This window comes from Balearica regulorum, chromosome 2 (assembly GCF_011004875.1).
Source record: "Balearica regulorum gibbericeps isolate bBalReg1 chromosome 2, bBalReg1.pri, whole genome shotgun sequence".
In the NCBI taxonomy this organism is placed as follows: domain Eukaryota; kingdom Metazoa; phylum Chordata; class Aves; order Gruiformes; family Gruidae; genus Balearica; species Balearica regulorum.
The window spans coordinates 149,867,925-149,889,663 of NC_046185.1; the positions used below are offsets into that span (position 1 = coordinate 149,867,925).

The 21,739-nt window shown below is 39.8% G+C and overlaps 1 protein-coding gene across 2 annotated transcripts in view; it reads left to right on the forward strand.

The window, feature by feature from the left end:
- APBB1IP (amyloid beta precursor protein binding family B member 1 interacting protein) overlaps positions 1 to 21,739 on the forward strand; it is a 69,681-nt gene that overhangs the window by 34,888 nt on the left and 13,054 nt on the right. For both annotated transcript variants that reach the window (XM_075746383.1, XM_075746382.1), the window contains exons 8-10: positions 6,984 to 7,058; positions 8,158 to 8,301; positions 11,786 to 11,896. In XM_075746383.1, coding sequence (XP_075602498.1) covers positions 6,984 to 7,058; positions 8,158 to 8,301; positions 11,786 to 11,896 — 330 coding nt within the window. The remainder of the gene's footprint in view (positions 1 to 6,983; positions 7,059 to 8,157; positions 8,302 to 11,785; positions 11,897 to 21,739) is intronic.

The following is a 21,739-nucleotide window of genomic DNA, read 5'->3' on the forward strand; positions in this document are numbered from 1 at the left end:
TTGATGGATTCTGGGGTGCTAGATCTTTTTCCCCTTGTCAGCAGTCTGTTAGCTCACTGAGCATCTGGTTTGTTCCTGAGGGCAGCAAAAGAAAAATGAGCAATTCAGCATTGCTGAAAAAAATGAGTCAAATATATAATTTGGCAGCCAGTCTCACCAAGCTGCTCATTAGGAAGTCTTTTTTTGGAATGAGCCAGTGTTTCAAATAAAACCTGCAGAGGAGAAGTTTCCTTCATTGACATAACAAGTATCCACAGTCAGGGAAAGAAAACTTATCCTGCAGTGTACATGGATTGGTGTTGATTTTTAATTTGAAACAGCAAAGCCACGTTTGGAAGTAAAACATACATGATGGCTCAAGATACCATACTTTCTAATGCACATAAACATACCTACCAGCAAAAGTTTGATTCCACATTTGATTTGTACACTATTAATGCTGTTTGCCGTGGCTTAGGGCAGGGCCGCAAATCTCCCACAGGAAGTCTTTGTTGAAGATTCTGGATATTTTGATTGCAGTGGCCTTTAGAAATAAACATGACCTAAACCAAAAACAGAATAAGAGTGTAGTTCTGTTCTCCCATCTCAGGACATGCTGAGCTTGATCTGGACATGTCTGCAGTCCTTCAGCTTCAGCCCCTCTGTGATAAGCTCTAAAATGAACAGCCTAAGGAAACTGGATCAGTTGCAGCTATCACACTATTGAGATATTTTGCCAGTAATAAAGTCTAACCATCTGTCAGGCTTAGTAAGTTCAAACATTGTGAGACAGACAGAATAGTACAGTCATATCTGTGGTTTGTCTTTTTGGCAGAAAATAATCAGTATTGCACAGACAGAGCTCACACTAGATAGTGAAACATGGTAAAATACATGACCTGGAGTCCCTGAAGAGGTAAACCAAGCGGAAATGCTGAGTTGTTGGGGGGCAGGGTGTGTGATTACCTAACTAACTACTTACAGAAATTATGGTGTAACCAATGGGAAACTGAAATCCCTGTATTCTTAGTATATTTTGCCTCCTCCTCCTAGCTTAGAGTTGCTTCATAAACTCATTTCGTGAGTACAGAAATTGCAGAATGCTTTTTTTTGACACTGCCAGTAGTAACGCAGCAACGGTTGGATTCCTTGGTTTTTTTTAGTGCTCGTTCAGTTGGGGGTTCTCTATGGAGATCTCACAGTTTTGTAATTTGCAGATATTTTTCTGGAAGAAAAGAGGCAAATTCGGTGCCTACAATTTATTGTTAGACAAATTAGCAATACTATATTTTCTTTACAGTGGTTTGGCACAATGAAGTGCTTTTAAAAATTTAATTCTAAAGATGTCCATATACATTGCTAAATCAAGTGGACCTCTGCAGAAGGTCTATGACCTATGCCAATATTCATGATTCCTTTCTGTGAACTAGTTACATACCTGGTATGGATTAAACAACAATTAATTAAATGTGTTTCATTTTCTAAGGAGGAAATTAGGTTTTGAAATGCAGGATTTATCCTCTATGTCTGTGCTAGCAACATGCTGCTCAGCTAATGCCAGTGGCTATTATTGAAGACTGTCATTCTTGTCATGCACTCCTTTAATATTTTTCTGCAGCTTTGTTTCTGAAAACAATTTTTAAAAGTATTTGGAATACATTTTGGAAAAAGCATTTGCAAAATCCTGAGGTCTCCCCCTCTTCACAAAGACAGGCACACTTTTGCCCTTTGCTCACTGTGATATAATTTACGAATGGCATCAGTGACTCATCTACAGAGATGGAGCATCACAAGTCTATGACTAAAAAGTGAAACAAAAATACATATTGGTACATGTGCAAATAAAGAAAACCGTTATAATGTAGGAAAGGTGATGCTTTGTCATGCGATTGAGTGATGCTGTGCTCAACTCTTGAAAGGAAAGGTTGTCAGGTCTCAACACCTCTCTTCAAAAAGCTCAAAGAATAATTCTCAGCTAAAAGAGACTCTAAAAAGAAAAATGTAGAAAGTGCTTTTGCATCATTTAAAAAGGTTATTTGTAAGGGGCAGCTGAATCTAAGCTCCTGACTCTAAATGCTGGTCATGCTCTTAGAATACTGTATCTGATTTTTGCTTCCATGGATTTTGATTTCCTGTGTTTCTCTTTTGCTGATACAAGCAAAGAGGATAAATTTAAACAGTGCAGGTGTTGTGTGTGCAGGCACCACAAGCATGTGGAGTTTTTTTGTTGTTTTTTAAAATTATTATTATTGACATTATTTGTGAAAATGAATGAAAATCTGTACAGCGAGTACTTTATGCTTCTGCTTCCTTGTAAGTAAGCAAGAATTATACCCTCCAATGCAGAACCCATACACTGAATTTACATTTTATTTGTTCTGAAAAGCAAGAGTACTAAACAGTGTGAGAAGGAGGTGGGGTGAGAATTTGTAATGTCTTTCATAACAGCAGAGTTATAGTGAGTCTCACACTTGAATATTTATTTTGAAGTCAGTGACATTGGGCTGGTATCCACCAGGTGATAATTTTGTTTTTCACCACTTTGGCTACCTTTATAAATCAAGGTTTTTCTTTTGTCTCCGCTGTTACCCAGTGAAGGAAACGTAGAAGGGTGGGGCAGGGAACTTGATTATTGAGTGTTCTGGCAAATGCACAAAGAAATAGAAGTGAAAAAAAGGAAATGTTTTTCACTGTACTCCCACTGTTTAGTGGTCTTAATTTCTTTCTCTGTTAGTATACCTCAGACTATGGTATAGTTTCAGGCTGAAGATGCTATTTCAATAAATATTTTTCTTTTTCTACCTTGAGACTTGTGGCTGCCCCATTCCTGGAAGTGTTTAAGACCAGGTTGGATGAGGCTTTGGGCAACGTGGTCTAGTGGAGGGTGTCCCTGCCCACAGCAGGGGGGTTGGAACTAGATGATCTTTGAGGTCCCTTCCAACCCAAACCATTCTATGATTCTATGACTGTAACACAGAAACAGTCTTTACGCAATTGAACTGTTTTGCAGGCAACTTTTGATCAGCCTATTAACTGCTTTGCTGTTAGCTGCATCCTAGCTTATGTATCTTTCATTTGTTCATTTGTTTGCTTACATGGCACCAGAGATGTTCTTTAAAACTATTGAAAACACCTTCTGTCTTCCACTGTTTGAGGGTTATACGGTGGAGAGATACACAGCCTGAATTTTTTTCCTGCCTTTCCACACAAAGGGACATGGCTGTATCCCTAAACAGAAAGATTGTACGCATAGACTAGTAGTACTTTACAATACAAAGCACAAAATTAACTTAAGCTGGCTATAAAATCTACAGGATTTTCTTTTGTGCATGTAGAATTTCCTGCTCATAGATGGAAGCCATAGATTGGTCATCAGCTAGTTTTGCTACTGTCTTGCATAAGCACAGGGGGAAATGCTGGCATAACGTCTCTTAAGGATGTCATAGCTGGCTAGCAGTACGTGTCAAAACTGCCACTGTAGCTCTGCATTAGTCTGAGTCAGGCAGAATGGCATGGGAGAGCGACTGGCTTTGTGTCAGCTTCAGCTGGTCTAGGGTGTGTAGGCACAGGGAATAACTGAGCAAAAACGCTCGACTGCTCCTCTCTGCAGCAAATACCCCAAACAGTGCAAACAAAGCAAACCCAGTGACGAAGTGTGCCAGTATACAGTGTTTTGCTTTTTTAAAATAACCTTTTCTGTTTGCTTTTTTATGTATCAGCCCAAGAGGATGAATCCATCCTGTTAACTAAGCTCAGCTCTCTATCAAGAAAAAGACATTGTCTTTTGAACGTAAAAAATAGTTAATTCTCAAATCTGTAGATGTATGCAGAGAGCTCTCCTGTAGCCACATCTTGTCCCATTGGTGACCTGACATCCCAAACCAAATGTGTTTCCTGATGGTGTCCTCAGACAGGAAAGAGCTTGCCTTTTATCATGACCTTTGACTACTGGACTTGGAATGACCTTCTGTGGACACATGTGGTTTGCCTTCTATAGGATGAATGCTTCTGATCAAAAATAGGAGACCACACAGTGATAAGTACAGTGTAGTCTGCTCCCCAGGTTTTTAGCCACTGACAGATAGCAAGTACCATGTACTTCCAGATTTCAGGGAAGAGACATAAAGGAGGTAATCAGTAATAAATGAGATGTGTGTTGACAGGTGAAAGATGATGGTGTACATCTGTGTAACATTGGTTTAGGTGACAGAGCCCTGTTTCCCTAATGAAAAAGCTGCGTTGTTAGAGATCCAGCATGGATATCATTACAAACTTTCTCTCTTTACCATTGATTATGTCAGTACAGGGTGGTCTGCGTTTCTGCTAAATAAATGCCAGATGCCTGAATGTGAATCAGTTGTAATCAGTGGAGCTTTGTTTTCTTATTATCAGTGCACTGAAGGCTGACTGATCCAGATGAATGCTTTCCCTGCTGGTAGTAAAGCTGATGAGCCAAGCCTTGTTGAGACAGTGATAAGGTGTACTTACCTTGATAAATCTTCATTGTGCATTTCAGAGGTTGTACTATGTCTTTATAATCTATAGAAGAAGAAGGCTTACAGCTTGCCTGTCTGTCTACTTTCCAAATCCATCCCAAAGTCTGGAGGCCCAACCCAGCCTACCAGTGACCTCTGAGGTTTCTCTTCATGCCTTCATCACTGCAAAAGCGGGTGTGCCAACGTCAAGCCAGCAGTGCTCTGATAGTGCTCCCTGGTAAGAAGAGCTGTTGCACGTGTACAAAGGACTTGGCTGCACCAGCTCAGAACAATATCTTTTTTTTTTTTCAGTGGAATAGGTGGAGCATTGTCACTTAGTCAGACCTATGGTTTTGGACTGTATAGGCAGGCATCGCTGTATGGGTTGAACTGAGAACACACTTTTAAGCAGGTTTTGTTTTGAGCGGGTTTGGTTTTTTTCCACTATGAATACTGTCTTCAGATGTAGTCACAAAACTGTGGTCCTTAGTGTTTGCTTACCTTCATCCATGGACTAAAAATGTGCCCAGGCAGTCTGGAGTCAGCTATGTGCTGCTGCATATCCTAGCGAAGAATATTGCTGTATTTCCCAGCATAGCCATCTGTTGTATCGAATGTTCAAGTTTCTTTTCTTATGTTCATATCACAGACATGGCATCAGCATTGGCCAAATTGCAGGTGGCTGTGTTTCTGATGTCCCCTGTCTGAGTTAATGTAAACTTCTATGAAAGCAGTTTTTAAAGAACTGTTTTTGAGGTCATCCACACCTCTTCCCCTTCCTCTCTTGGTGCCTCTCCAAAACCCATCTGCTATGAGGCTTGAGTTCTGGCAGACAGCTGTTTACAGCACTACTTGAAAATGAAGATGTGGTTGTGTAGAACAAGGTTTCACTTCAGATAAACCTCGCTGCTGTAAACATAGTATGCTGGCAGGGCAGATTTGCTGCTTGTTTGTTTCTTTCTTACACTGTAGCAACAGCATGATCCTTCATTTACACACTTCTCATTTGTCTTTTGGTAATGTTTGCATTTGTGTTGCAGTTCAGTTGTTGTGGAGTTCTAGGCATGTAAATATGTTGCCACATTCTCCTAGTCTTGAGACATGAAAAAAATGGGGAGAGATGTAAAGTCAGATAAAATCTTGGTTTTGTTCCTACAGAATTGCTGAAGAATTACAGAATTAGGAGTAATTTTTAAGTAGATAGCTTTCAAAATTTGTCAAGTTTTTACAATTTTGTCTCTTTCTTAGACAATAATGTTTGGTTTATGCCCTTCATTCTGCAAACTTAGCTTTTTTACTAATTCCAGGGAATCAGTAAGACTGTCCCATGCAGCAGGTATTTTCCAAACCCAAGCTCCTCTTCTACGTGTACTTTTGTTCAGAAAATGATAAAACACAAGATCTTTGAGTGTTATCATTCTGGCCTCAAGCCCATAGATCCAAATGCTACTTGATGCATGGCATAGCTCCTTGATCTACCTGCTTCCTTCATGCCTAGCTGCCTTATTGTCTGCAGGCAGCTAGGCTCTGGTATCTGGCCATGCTTGCTGTTGAGCAAAGCCACTGCACACAAGTCCTAGCATGCTCCTGAGCTACCTTCCCACTGCCTGAATTTGCACGTATGTCCAAGTGCTATCCTTTTGTCCATCTGTACAATGCAGATGGATGCAAAATTGGTTTTGCTATTTAACAGTGGGTGAATTTATTTTTACTGGTAACTGTGTGCATGAGGCGGTGTGCTTCCTTGTTTGCAGGGGCAGACAGGCACTGGGTCCTCTGAGGGTGGCTGCAGCCTCGTGCCCTCTGTCACAGAAGCAGAGGGACATTTCAAAGCATAGGCTTTTGTTTCAGTAGGCTGGACCACATGTGCCGAGATATCATGGTGATAATTTCTTCTGATTTTTTCTAGATTTTTGAATACTTTCTTCATTGCATAAAAATACTTTGCAGAGCATGAGCAGGGGTTTAAAAGTAGGAAGTAGTAACTTTGGATAAAGGCTTTGGCATATAAGTACTTTTATAAAAAATTAAGAGCTGAGTTGTATCCGGAGTGCCAGATATGAAGTGTGCAAATTACCAAATTGGGTTGTTAGGAAAAATGCTTTCTAGCTTTTTGATACTGCATTGTATTTATTGCATATCAGCATGCAATAAAATGTTATGTTCTCTGCTGTCTGTAATAATAAAGGAAGCAGTGAAAATTGGAATGACAAAATCAAACCCATTGATCGAGAAAAATAGTCAAAAACATAAACCAGTGCTGTTAAAATTTTGGGAGACTGTATATACATAAGCAAAAGTAATTTTGTATTACTTCTGAATTAAATTCAAAATAAAGAATTAAAACTCATGAACAGGCAGCTGTGATTGAAGTTTTCTGTAAGAAGAGTCCATAAGCATCTGCCTCTTACATCTGCTTGCTTGGGTACTCAATACTGAAAGACTGAGTAAGTATTGAATGGGTTTGTAGTAATCTACTTGTATTGCTGTCTTTATCATGAGCATCAATTTCTTTTGTGTCTTAATCAGAATTTCTACCTGGCAAACAAAGGGAAGAATGAAAGCAAAGAAATGAATGATAAAAACAAAGAGGCTTTACTGGAGGTAAGCCAACTTTCTAGGTTCATGATGCGAATGTTACCAAAACTCTGCCACCATCTGCATCTGCTCTGCCACAACAGCATTTAGTTCTTTGTGGGCAAATGTGTTATACAAATATGAATAAAAGAAACAGCTGTGCCTAAGAAACACCCTTAGGCAAGCCTTTGTGACTTTATATTTTTAGTAAGATTGATCAGTAGCAAACAATTATGGTTTGGGTTAGAAGTAGATGTAGTTCTCAGCACAAATTGTTAACTGTACTACAACAGAAAGAGAACCTTTGCACTTTTCCAGAAAGTCTGTTTAGCCTCTTGCCTTTCATGCTTAAGTTTTACTTCAGTTATGTGTTTGAGAGAAAAAAATCCAGAGCTATATGAAAGAAAAGATTATCACAGTTCTCCTGGCAAACATTTTGACTTTGGTAAAAGTTCACAAAGGAAATGCTGTTATCAGGTGACTGAGGATTCCCGTTTCAAAATAAACGCATCTCATGAAGGCACCAGATGTCAACCAGCAAAAGTCTTGGTAAATTGTAAATTAAAACATTAAGCGATAAGTGTGTTGGCATTAAAAATTGCCCAACAGTAAGTCCTTCAAGCAAACAATGAAGTATATTTGTTTAAACAGTGTTGTAAATGCTAGCATGTATTTCAAAGGGAAAGCAGAGATCGACAGGGATTTTTTTTCTTTAGCTGTTTTTAGAGCTCTAGGCAGTCTCTAAAGATTCTCTCTACAGAACCAATAGAGACAACCCAACAGCAGCAGTACCAACCATTCTGTTTTATTGCCTTAACTGACCACATCTATGTCTAGTTAAAACCTTTTGTAGGTTTTTGTTTGACCTTTTAGATAATGGAGGTTTTGTGAACCTTCTTTTCCAGTGTGAGCACCCAACTCGCTTGGCCAAGTTACCACATTAGCTTGGAAAAGTTTCCTTTGCTGGTCTAAGGTGTTCATCTCCCTGGTAACTGCATTCCCCATGTTCATATGTTCACTGTCACAGGAAATGTCTTTATTTTTCAAGGGAGCATTTTTCTGCTATTTATTAATGGAGTTGCGCTTAAATCAATTTATTTTGTGTATTATTATTCTTGTTGCACAGGAAAGCTTCTGCGGGACATCTGTCATTGTGCCAGAGCTTGAAGGGGCCCTTTATTTAAAAGAAGATGGGAAAAAGTCCTGGAAGAGGCGTTATTTTCTTTTACGAGCTTCTGGAATTTATTATGTACCCAAAGGAAAAACCAAGGTCAGGAAGCCAAATAATCCTTTTAGCAATAAAACAATTCATGGAGGTGAAAGTGAAGAACTCCCAAGGTGACATTTTAAGAGCACTGTCTGGTGCATCTGAGAGGGTTGGGGTTTTTCTGGTTTAACTTCGACTACACCACTTGTGCAAATATTAGAATGTAGTCACTGAATCCTGTCACGTTTCTCTCCTTTTGATTTCTATGGATAGATAAAAGCATTAATGAAACAGCACTCCTCCGGAAGCCAGTAGGAAAAAGAAAAACAGCACAGCACCCTTCAACTGGTGTTATGCTGCCAAAATGCTTCACTGTTATATGGGCTCCCTGTGGAAGAATATTTTAAAAGTTCTCAAATGAACTAATTTCTTATCACAAAAAAGGTGGAATTTTACTTTGATACTAACTTTCTGTACCAGTAACCAGCATGCAGAAATGCTATACATTTTTTCCTACAGTGAACTTTACCTAGAGAAAGTGTTGTGCCTTTTAAGGCTTTTTAAGACTGCCCTTTGTGTAGAAAGAAGTGAGACAGAAGCATCCACCTGATGGAATCAAATGCACTGACATTTAGTATTGCAAATTATTTAGAATCTGAATTGCCAGGACTGGAGAAGCAAAGGGGTCCTGGACATGTTGCACCTAAGGGCAGCTGGCTTCTCATTTCCACAGTGATGAGGTAGAATGGTGGCTTCTGGAACTGAGGGTAGTTTTATTTTTTTTGTATTCTGAAAACCACTTCTGTTACCACTTAAAGCTCTGCTAATACTTTGTATTTGAAAATTCTGGTGCTGCTGATGGAGGTTTACTGTTGTGATTTGTGCTGTGAAACTTAACTGTTCTGCTATTCCCTGACTAAATTACAAAGGAAAAAAAAATGACAGCTTGTAAAGGAATGCCGTGCTGCTGCTCCAGTGACCTATGTTTATAACCAAATCTCAGTGAAACACAGACCTAGATTACCTTGCTGCTTTCACAGCAATTTATTTTGACTTTACCTGACCCTCAGATAATGGCTTTCAGTCCTCAAATCATGTTGCACGCGCACATCATCCTATCAATTAGGAACTAGAATGCTATTTGGAAGGCACTTAAGGTGGAAAGAGTGTAAGAAGAGTCAAATGAAAAGTCCATCTTGGCCATTTCCTTGTAGCCTGCCTCCAGCAATGGCCAGTAGCACAGTGCCAAAGCAGGGCAAGCATATACTGATAGTTATCCAGCCTTTTTTCATCATCCAGTGATACATGTTTCAGTGACTTTCCATCATAGTGCAAATGAGGAAAGTGCTTTCTTTTTTCAGGTGAAAGACTGCAAACATAGGCTCAGGATGGAGCCACACAGTCACCTTGTAACAGCTGTTTCAGTTTTAACACTTTATTGCCTGTTAGTCCTTACAGCCTGTATACCACCCTGCCTATAACTGAGCCATTTTGAGGAACTGTGTGACTGCTTCAAACTCACTGTATCACCGACTTAGGCATTCACAGGGATTGAGGACCATGGATCTAGTTGTTTAGGAGATAGTCACAGCTCTTTAAAATGGTACCACAATCAACTGTTTGCTTTTGTTTCTCTAACAGCCTTCAGCAAAAGGATGAATATGTCCGTGCCTCAGCCATTCCAGAGAAAGTCAAGTCTCTTGGCTCAAATCTGTGTTTAATGGTGATTTAAATTAGTTACTGGATTCTGTATTGGATCAGCTGAGGCTCAGGTATACATGTCTTTTGTGCAGACAGTAATCTCTGGTAGATGAGCAGGGGGCAGTGAGGGTGCTAAACATCTTAAAGCACTGCAGCACAATTCAGTAGAGCTCTTCAGTCAAAGCCCTTACCTTATGAGAGTTCATCCCATGTCAGGGTGATATGAAGAGTGCACGTGCACCTTGCTGCAGTCATTCAGTTGTGGTTAGAGTGATCTTTCATTGAGGTACAGAAATAAACAGTTGGTGGACAATACTATCTTCAACTGCTGCAGCTGTTTTGAAATTCATCATGTAATCATGCTATCACTTGTTATAAAAAAGCAGAGAAGTCTGGCATACCTTTGGCCTTTTACAGTGTTGACTGTAAAATACATTGCAAACATGAAAATACAGGGGCATGTTCAGATAATTTTACACACGTGCCTTTGGCGTTTTTTGATGTTTGGGGTTTTTTTGTTAACAAACCAGGCGGCAGTCAGCACTGCTTTCTTAATTTCTGTCTTCTGCATTACTCTACTTATATGCCACCCAAGAACATGCTGTTAACGGACAGGGTCCCAAAACGACAGGATCAGAATTGCAGATACAATTATAAAATTTGTTTCTGTTAAATACGTTGCTTTGTCATGTCAACATTGCAGAAATACTAGCAATAAGTGCCGTTATCCCTTGCATAAATAGAAGAAAATAACAATTGCATTCATATTGGTCTTAATTGCCATTACCTGATTCATAAAGAAAATTAACAACTAATTATACTGCATGGATTTGAGCATGTTTAGGAGCTTACGGTGTTGGAAAATCCTAGGTCCACACAGTCCATGACAAAATCCCTGACAGTGGCTTCAGGGGAGACACGGGAGAGGGAGAAGCCCTGTCTACACGCAGTACGGACTGTTTCCTCCCCCCCACAAATCTTACTTGGAAACTCAATTTGCAAATAAATGCAACTCAAGGGCATATTGTAGTGAAAGTATCAGTAAGAATGAGAACAGCATAGAAGAACCATCATATGTGGAAATATATTCTTAGGAGTAGAAGATGGTTTGTGGTTTGTTACTTACTTTTTTTTTTTTTCCCCACAATTTCCTGATTTCTCTGTTTAGCCAACAGTGACCATACGACATGGCCATTTTTTGCATTTCCACTCAAAAGATTGCAAAAGTTATGCTTTGTATGCAGAATTCTGCACTGAGAAGTGTGCCAGCAACAGAAATCTTTTTACTTTAGCAACATATTGTGAACAAGCAAATATTATGATAAACAGAAAAGGAAGGATGCCAGGAAATGTGAGAAAATGCAAAGCAAAACAGATGAAATGTGTGCTTATTTCCTGATGTGAGTTTGTTTGTTACATATACCAAAGAAAATCAAGCTCCCAAAGCAATTTAGAACCCCAAGCCTTCTTTCTCCTCTTAGAATTGTAAGAGTGCAGTTGCAAGACCTATATCTATTTTACTAAAATTATTTCTTACTATGGTGTTCTATTTGATCTCATTAGCCATAAGTCATAATTGTCACATAAAGCAATAAAGCACAGCAAAACCAGAACAACAGCAAAATCTTGCACTGTGTTACCCCTTATTACTAACATGTACTGACTCTCTTCCAATTGTTAGTTTAAGAATGTACACACTCAAAATTCATCTTTCTTCAGTCAACTTCATAACAGTTAAAAAAATAAAAAGCATTGGCATTCATGCACTTAAAAAAAGTCCTATTAATGAGTTTTGCATCAAAATTCAATTTGTTTGAACAATGATGTGCTTGGTTTTCATTTGTAGACATCACGGGATCTGGCATGCTTCATTCAGTTTGAGAATATGAACGTTTATTACGGTTCTCAACACAAAGTGAAGTATAAGGCACCTACAGATCACTGCTTTGTCTTAAAGGTAATGTACAAGAAAAATAAATTCTGAAAATATCATACACAGTTTCTTTTATGTGTAAACGTGTTTAAGTTTGAAGCTCCAGGGACCCTGGTGAGATAGAATACCTCCTTAAAATCATGTCTGTTTTCTTCTTCGCTTCTTTGTTGATCAGCAATGTACCTTTAGAACCTTAAAATTAAGGGCTGATAGTCCTATGATATATGTCCACACTACATCTATAAAGTTGTCTTCAAAACAAGGCTGAATATGTTTCCAGTGACTGACTGTCCAAATGATGGGACACATCTGGACAAATGGCACACAAGGCAGATGTATGATGAGAAGACTGGCAGTTCCTAATGTTGAATTTATGAGCACTATGGACTATATACTAAAAAGTACATCTACTTTTTATTTACAGTGTAGTGTCATACCTCTTGAGTGGTTTGTTGAACTGAGATGCACAATCTTGCAGGAATAGACATCTCGGCGTATTTTATTGCACAGCTATTTGTGGCAGGACAGCAAGACATTGTTCATGAAGTCATGAAAATCAGTGCTTGCTGTTGAAGTAACTATCTCATCGCTGCGTCTCCATGTAATAGCACTGCAAATAGGTTGGGAATTCTGCATTCCTCTCAAGAAAAGAAAAGCAGCCCATGTTTTTCACATAGTTCAGATAACAGAAATGAAGCTTTGAGGTTGCAGTAATTAGGCCTTGCTTGCTATCTGTCATTAATAAGGATTTTAGAATACAGTGGGATTCCTGTGTACAAGACAGAATATAATCTTGTTGCTGCTTCTCTATTTAAGGCCTGCAGTGCAAACAAGAGATTAGAAAAAACAGTACCTTGCCATCTCAGAAAAAAAGAACAGGAACATTCACATCAGAGATCACTTATAATACCACATTTCTGGCTGTAGCTGCAGCTTACAGCGCTTTTTTGTTCAGTTTCAAAATGTCTGCTAGCCTAATTTACACATGGCCAAGCAGAAGTGGTTTATAGACCCAGACTTATTTTCTGAAGCAGATGTATCTAATTAACACAGATGAGCAGTTTTAATACTATAGTTCCCCACAAAATGCTCTGCAAAAACCACTTTATCCTTTGTTATAAACTTCTGAAGTTAACAGGTAAGCATTATTTCTGAAAAATACAACTTCTAATAAAAAAAAAAGGCAAAGGGGAGCTAATTTAAAGAAAAAAAGGGGAAATTGATTTTCTAAACCAATGACTGGTCAAAGAACTATCTGACTAATTTAGTAACAGTTATTCACATTCTGTTTAGATGAAAGTAAAAGCATGATTTTTAAAGTGTATGAAGCCATATGCTTAACTGTTCACAATGATTAGGAAAACTTTCTGGACTTACTACCATATTTTGTGAAAAGAGGTATGTTATAAATAAGAACTTACACAAAAAACAGTCACAACTTGACTAAAATACTTGCTTTATTGGATGTGTGATGTTAGCACTGTACCCTCAACGTGAAATGTGAAGAACAAGATCGGAAGCTCACTAGGGAAAGCTTCATGTGTAATGGGCTTATAAACGCATGAAACCTTCTTAGCAAAACTGTTTGCTCTGATGCTTCTAAAATGTGTTTGTGGTATACTGGAATAAACATCATATTGATAAGATCGTTATATCCAAGCAACACTACTTAGTGATGAATAGATTACATTACAGTGATTGTTCTTAATTTTAATTCCCACAAATGAGCATTTGGTAGATTCCTTACTGGCTCAGTTTCAGAATTGGCTGCTTTGAACAGCTGTCTCTTGCAGTGGCTGGAGTTGGTCAGGAAGTATGGGCAAGTATTGATATCTTCAAATCTTCTGTTGTTTCAAAAGTGGAAGCCACCCACTTAGGGTGGCTTTGTGAGGGTGATGCAATGGAGAATTTCATATTTGTTACAATTCCTGTACATTAATTTGAATTCTATGTATACCTTTTTGAAGGCATGCAGCTGAAATGAGTTCTGTCATATCCTTCTTTTACCTTTGAAGGTTGGAGCTGCGGATGTAATCTTGAGATTTGTGGGCTGAGGGAAAGAACAAAGTTAAATGTTGGTGTCTCTGATTGGGTGCTTGGTGACACAGAAGTGTGTGGACAGGAACACAGAGGGATTTATTACACGTAGTCATATTTTGTTCCTGTCTGTTTTAATATGGAAGTCTCCCAGAAGAAAATATATCTCTTGCTGGGAGACACTTGTCCTGAGATGTCAAAGGAAAACAAACCATCATCCTTGAGATATTTCTCATCCTGCAATATTTAGAGAATAGAGTCCTCAAGATGAAATGACAGTACTTTTGCAGACAGGTGCAGTGAGCAAAAGGCAATGGATTTAGCAGGTAAACATTTGTCTTTATTATACTGGCAACCTAGTAATTTTGAAGGAATTTGGATGCCCAGCTCGGTCCAAGCCAGATGGAAATTTTTCCACAGCCAGGGCTGCACTGCTGTGTCTTCACAGCTCTTCCATCCCCCTGTGTGTGCCTTGGGACAGTGCGCACTGCAGAGGTTCTCTTCCAGTTACTTGTTTGTGTTGGCTGCAGAAGATTATCTATCTTTAAAGCAAACGCGGGAAAGTAATTGGAAGAGTAGCAGCCATACATAGCCCGTACTAGCCGTTCACTGAGGATGGCTGTAAATCAAAGGAGATTTTCACATTTTGGAAAATAGGTTAGTCTGCAGCCCTTATTAGCTCCAGCAAGCTGTAATGCCACTTGGAAAGTTTTGAATAATGCATACCACTACATTTTTTTAAAGAATTGTTGCTTTCTGAGGATCCCCTTAGGAAGTGGTGTGTCAAAACAGTGAGCAGTCATCAGCCAAGTTACTTGCTCTGCTGTGTTTCAAACTTAACAAAAGAAACTGCCTAACTCAAAGGCAAGAGACCAACTTATACTTTATAGTGCAGGAGAAATGCAAGGACTTAGCAGCTTCAGCAGTATCTTGCTTCTGTGCTAGGTGGGAAATTCTGCTGAATTCAAAACCAGGCATAATTTCCCAGCTTTGAGCATTGAGTTGAAAAAATACCATATTTATTTCTGTCTGGTTAAGCTAATTGGCATCCTTACTTCAAGAACAGGGGAAATGCCCTTTGTTCATTCAAATGGCAGCAAATGGCCAGTGAGGTGGGCTGATTTGGAGTTGAATATGGCCTCATGCTCGAAGGAAGCTGTGCTGGTTTTGGCTGGGGTAGAGTTAATTTTTTTCATAGTAGCTAGTATGGGGCTATGTTTTGGATTTGTGCTGGAAACAGTGTTGATAATATAGAGATGTTTTAGTTACTGCTGACCAGTGCTTACACAGAGGCCTTTTCTACTTCTCACCCCACCCCACCAGCGAGTAGGCTGGGGGTGCACAAGAAGTTGGGAGGGGACACAGCTGGCACAGCTGACCCCAACTGACCAAAGGGATAGTCCATACCATATGACATCATGCTCAGCATATAAGGGGCTGGGGGAAGAAGAAGGAAGGGGGGAATGTTCAGAGTGATGTTGTTTGTCTTCCCAAGTAACCGTTACGCATGATGGCGCCCTGCTTTCCTGGAGATGGCTGAACACCTGCCTGCCCATGGGAAGTGGTGAATGAATTCCTGGTTTTGCTTTGCTTGTGCCCTTCTTTTCCTCCAGTCTCCTTTGAATGATGAGCCTTCTAAATAAATAACTAGGCTAAAACCAGTAACATTTGTACCTGCCTTCAGAGGTCCTGTCTCATATTAGCAGGGAGAAAAGATAAAACATTTCTTTTTGCCTCCCTCCAACTGTGGTCATCTTTATGGTGTGTCTTTATGGAGGGAAGAGCCCTCGAGAGATACAAGAATGAGCAGAGCATTCCTGCCATTTTGGCATCTATGTGCCAGGCATCACCAAGAACTTATGGGAAAGAGGAAACCTTATAACTAATGCTAATCACAACACTGGTGACTTGGCTTTAGCTAGAACAATGAGATTACTCAGGTTGTCTGACACTGCCCTGAACTATGTGGGCTTTTACCTCAAAGTCTTAATGACATTTCTTTGAATGTTGCTTCACCTTGATCTCTCTCAATGGGATGCAGGCTTTTTCTCCAGTTTCTTCTCTTAGACTACAGGCAAGCGAGGGGCTCACAGAGACAGTGAGCCTTTGGTCGTAGTGCCTGTCCCAGCTAACACGCATCCAGTCACTGGGAGCTGGCAGCTTCCTCTGTCCTGTTTCTTTTTTAATCTAGCCATTTAATTTCAACTTCAGTGGTCATATCTAGGTTGCTTAGCTGATGCTGGCTTGGGTACTGGTGTTAGTGTAGCAACAAGAAGATCATGCACACCATGGGCAGGTTGCTTTGATACTTTGCCAGAAGCTGGGGTAGGTTTTTGCAGCCTGTAGTATTGGAGCTGCACTTAGACTAGCTATTTTAAACTCGCTCAAATATAAATGTTCTTGTCTGCAGGTCCATCCTGTAGGACATAGAGAAGCATGATGTGTTGTGAGTGCTCCTTGCCTACCATTTCTTTCCATTATATCAGCACCCCATTGTATATACTGTAGCTCCAAACAAAAATGACGTGTTTTTTGCTTATTTGTTAACCGTCAAGACACTGAGGAGATAATGGGGAAAAGGGTTGTGTGCCAGAAGCAATTCAAAAGCACATCACAGTGTCTACCAGCAAAAGAGAGCGCACATTGCTGAGCTTATTCAGGAGTTTCCTTTCAGGATGATTCAGGAGACAACTGCAGTAACTGAACAAAGCAGCTGCTTCCTCATATCAGCTCCTCTGGGGCAACAGAAAGCCCAGCTGGGACCAACTGAAAAGAGCACAGCTGCCTGGTTGGTGTCAGACAACAGGGTCACCTTTAACAGTCCCTGTGCAGCAAACCAAGACCGATGTGGCTGGGTCCTGAGGATGAGCATGCAGCCTGGCACAGAGGCTGCAATGGAGCTGGTTTTCCAGAATCCTTAGGCTTTGGGGCAACTATAAAGCTTGAAGAACTGTTTTATTTCCCAGTAGCTACTGGTCTGAGCTGAGCTATAACCTTCTTAAATTGAATTGTTCTATACCACTTCTAAACAAACCTTTTTCCCTCAGAGGAAATCCCAGATTTAAAAAACAAAAAACCAACACAAAGAACCCTCAACATATTGAAAATAGAGCCTCTGAATAGAATTAATACTTTTGGGGCATCTGCTCCTGTAAACATGCAGATCTTTCCTGTTTTCTACTCAGCCTAAATGTAATGCTTACAAAAATGTAAATATCCCACAAAGTGAGTCTTTTCTTAATAGAGATCTCCATATGCAAAATAAGGAAAGAAAAGGGCAGCCAGGTGTGAAAGAAGACCCTCACTCACACCTGCATCTGTCGAGGTCAGATCTGTCGCTCTGTTCCAGGCAGAGGCGGCAGGAGAGGGTAGCAGCATGGCTCTCCCCGCCACCCTGCGGAGAGTGCTGGCCACTCCTGGGAGAGAAACGGTGAGGGAACAAAAATATCTCTTCTTTACAGAAAAAGTAATTTCACACCCAGCAAGTGTGCAAGTTGGAGTCATTTGGTTCTTCACAGTCACTTTTGCATTTAGAAATGCAAATTTTTATGCATCAATTTCCTGTAGATCATCTTTCACCATCTACTATGTTACATGGGAGATGCTGTGGAAATGGATGAGACCTTTTGTGACTTATTTCATATTCTGAAGCTGAAAGCCCTCAAAACCAAGAGATTCCGCCATGAAGGAAGGGATCTGTTCATCATGCTGCCAACACCATCCATTGCACTGAGCAGAAATCGTGGACGTAATGTTTATTTTGTGCATTAAGAGTGTCTTTGTGTGTGTATGCGTGTGTATGCGTGTGTGCATGCGCATGCAAGTCCAAGAGCTGGTTTTGTCACACCATGTTGAAAAATCTTTCAAAGCAAACAAATAGCAAGGTAATCTATATGCAAATTTGCTGGTTTAGTCAGTCTGATGTGCCTGTGACAAAGAGTGGATTTAATTATAGTTTATTGGTGCTGGTTGTGCTTGAGTAATCTGGAGGTAATGGTGCATAATGCTGAATTAATCTAGGATGAAAAAAAATGGTTTCCTGGGGATATACTGAGACAAAGGCAAATCATCCTCTATTTCCACAGCTGGGTACATTTTCCTGTGCAGTCTAAACAGCAAAGTTTTCCTGGTGTAATTTGGAAACTATGATTTTTTTAAAAAAAATCTAATGATCCAAAGAATTTTGGAAGTAAATTTTCAAGAAGAATAGCTTCTGTTTGCAACAGTGGCGTCATTCTAGCAGGTAATTTGGTAGTCACTCCACTCCTGATTCCCTCCTCCCTCACACCCAGTATGCTCCGTCGCAAACTGAGTTATGTACATAATGCATTCAACACAATGACAGTTAAGAAGATAGAAAATGAGAATTAGCAGTGTTTGAGATAGGAAAAAGATGTAGAACAAATGGCTATTGCAGGAAACGAGGATGGAAACCGGGAGATTGTCTGTTTCTTTATGTGAAAGATTTGAAAATTGTTGTGTTAGCATGGATGCTTCATATAAATATTTCAGAGTAAAATTCATTGCTAGATAAACTTGAAAAGCAAAAGCAGAAACTCTTTATTAGAGAACACTTTCAGATATGTGGGTTTACAGTCATAGTACATGCACACAGTTTTGCCAGATTAATGTATAAACAATGGGGAGAATAAGGACAGAGAATAGATAGTGAGAAATGGGATATAACAGCTTTGGAAAATAATATTTGCTGCATAAAGCAGTCCTCTTTGATTACAATGGCTATTACATATATTTTGAATGACCTAAAAATTTTGCTTCAGTCACTAGAGAAGTGTAGGTCAAAAGAATAATTTCCTTAAAGTTACTGTTTTATCTGAATGGTTCACACATGTCTTCAAAAGATCAGTTAAGCCTGGTCATCTTAATGCAAGGAGTGCATAGCATCAGAATTTTACCATGTTTAATAGTAGATGGCAAATTTTAATCACTTCAGTGTAATTTTTAGAAAGGTGCTAAGTATTAATTCTACTTGCAGTCATGGGAGCCAGAAGAGTCTCAGCTTTCTGAGAAGCTAACTCAACATAGCACAAGTTCCTCAGTAGAAGATAAGGTATCCAATAAAATTGACCATTTTGTGAAAATTTGGCCTAAAGCCAAAGGTTTTGATCCAAAGTTAGTCACTCTTTATAATTCTGGCTGTTGTTTCTGCCTCAGAAACTAAGCAATGATCCATATATTTTGGGGCAAGGAATCCAATGAGATGCCTGAATAACTTCAGTTTACTTTTCGTCTTCAGTGTTGGAAGAAGGCAAAGCAAAAGAACATTTTATTGGGATAATCTCTAATTTCATGCACACATGGCCTTTAGTCATTTGTTTTGGCACAAACCATAGAAACCACATCGTTTGGTTCCCGTTTCTTCAGGTTTTCTATCTTTTTTCCCTTAGGCAAAGAGTTGACTTTATATCTGAAAATGTAATCTGCACACAAATATTTTTTTAAACCTCTCCAGAAAATAAGCTCTTTATATTCAAGTGCTTCTGCTTTCTTTATCTCTAGACAGTTGATACTTGTAGAGGAGACAGTGGGTCAGAGGGAGAACACTATATTCTGTTCCAAACCTTTTCACTGCTTTTCTGGGTGGAACATGGCACATCCTTTTGCAGCCTGACATTTGAGGTACTCAGGCCTTAATAAGTAACTGGCCTGGTGTCCAACACTTCAAAAAATCAGGCCCAATGATATGACTAAGTCATCGTTATTAAGAGTTTTGGCATCGACAGAGGAAAAAGTTCACTGTAGTCAAATTATGTTGCATCTTAATACACTGTATTATTTTAAAGCACTATTCAGTTTTTTTCTGTGAGAAAAATTCTGGGGTCCCTTTGTACTTGCACATTACCACTGTTCATTCAAAGTATGACTTCTGGGGTGGTTGCTTTTTAAACAGTTGTCTTTTATAATTCATTTTGGTGCTGCATGTTTCAGAGGCAAAGGTGATAAACCTTTCCAGAGGTGTTTTCACTTTGCTGCCAGATGATTTTAATGACCTTTTCAGGACACAGTATGCACCATGTAACAATATTATTTATCTGTCTCTATGTGTGAGACATGTAAGCTGTGGCATACTGACGTTAGTGTTACTTTGCCTGAAAATACAGTATTTCTCACATGACTGTCATTATTGATATTGTTATGACCTCTGTTAGTCTCACAGAGAGGTTATTACAGGGACTATGAATCTCGTTTAGCAAAAACAGACTTGACATAGTCCTTAGGTCTGTGTGCTGTACTAAACAACTACCCTGAGATGCAGGAGCTGTGAAAGGAGGAAATGGGTTCACATGGATTCTCACACCATGTCATCATTTCCAGGGGCTTTCAGCTGTCCAATTCTTCTCTGAATTGATTATCCTGAGTCAGCATTTTTATGTGCTATCTAATAGATTTTGCATGTGACCTGAAGTTTTTAGTGGAGAGTTGAGCTTGTAAAGGTCAGCGTTGACAGCAGAGACTTCGGCCATTTGTACTGTCAAAGTAATTTCACTAAGGTACAGTTCTTCCCAAGTGAGCAAGCTGCTGGGGTGGGATGTGACGGTTCTTGGCTGAAACATTATACCTTCCTATCCAAAGTAGCACGCTTCATGCATCTAAAAACCACAGAAAGCCAAGTGCCTCCATCTAAGCCACTTTCTAATAATCTTTTACAGGTATAAACCTTCACTATTAAGCTTGGTGCTGCTGGTGTTTTGTCCCGTGGTCTGGCCTTGCACGCAGCTGCAGTAGGCAGCCTCTGCACTGGCAGCATGGAACAGTCCTTAGACCTGATCCAAAGCCCAGGAAAGGTAATGGGGTTATTTCCAGTCAACCTCAGTGGGCTGTGGGTCCAGTACAAAGTTACGTTTTATGTGACATTGGTGAAGTTACACATAAAAAGAAAGCCAGTGCTGCTGCTGGTGCTGCTTCTTGGAAAGTGAAAGACAATAGAGTTCTTAGCTGTTAGGAAGCAAAGATATAGACTGCCTGCACAGCTTTGAGGTGTTAACCTTCCTTATGAGAGCTGGGTGTTCAGCAGCTTGCCAGTTTGAACCCTGATTGACAGAATATACTCGTGACTCTGCATTTAATCATGGCTGCTGATTGGAGTAATTTAATCAAAGAACTGACTGGGGTAATTTGGAATAGGCCCCACTGGTGAATGTCAGTAGTTAAGATGGATTGCCCAGTGGAGACAATAGGTGGTAAAAGATAGGGTAGAGGGTAGGCAGTAAATAACTCCTATGTTGTCTGGCACGGGACACTTCAGTCTTGTTCACTGCCAGTTCCCTCTCAACTTATCATGGTGAAAACCCCACAGTATCAAAATATTCGTAGACAGGGTGAGCAGTGAGGTGAGGAAGCTTGCTGATGATGCATCAGTCAGATCATTGAGGAAAGGGCAGACTGAAGAATTTTGGAAGGGCATTGTGAGGCTGAGGTTCTGGACAATAGAGTCGTAAATCATATACAGCCTAGGTATACACGCCGTAATGTGCATAGGGACAAAAGCACAGATCAGAACTTCACCTGTGAAATTACTAACTTTGAGCTGACCTATAGCATTCAGGAACAAGATGCTGATATGGTGTATCACTTGATGAAAGCCTTGTATAAGTGCTCAGTAGTGGTCAGATATGTAAATCAAGCATTAGGAATGGTTAGGAAAGGCATAGAGGATAAACCAGCAAATGTCGCCATACCATGGCACAAGTCCGTGTTTTCCCCTCACCTGTGCAATTCTGGTCCTCTCATCTTAAAGAGGATATAATAAGCTTGGGAAAGGATAAAGGAGGGGCAACAAGGATAAACGAAGGTAAGGAGTGACTTTGA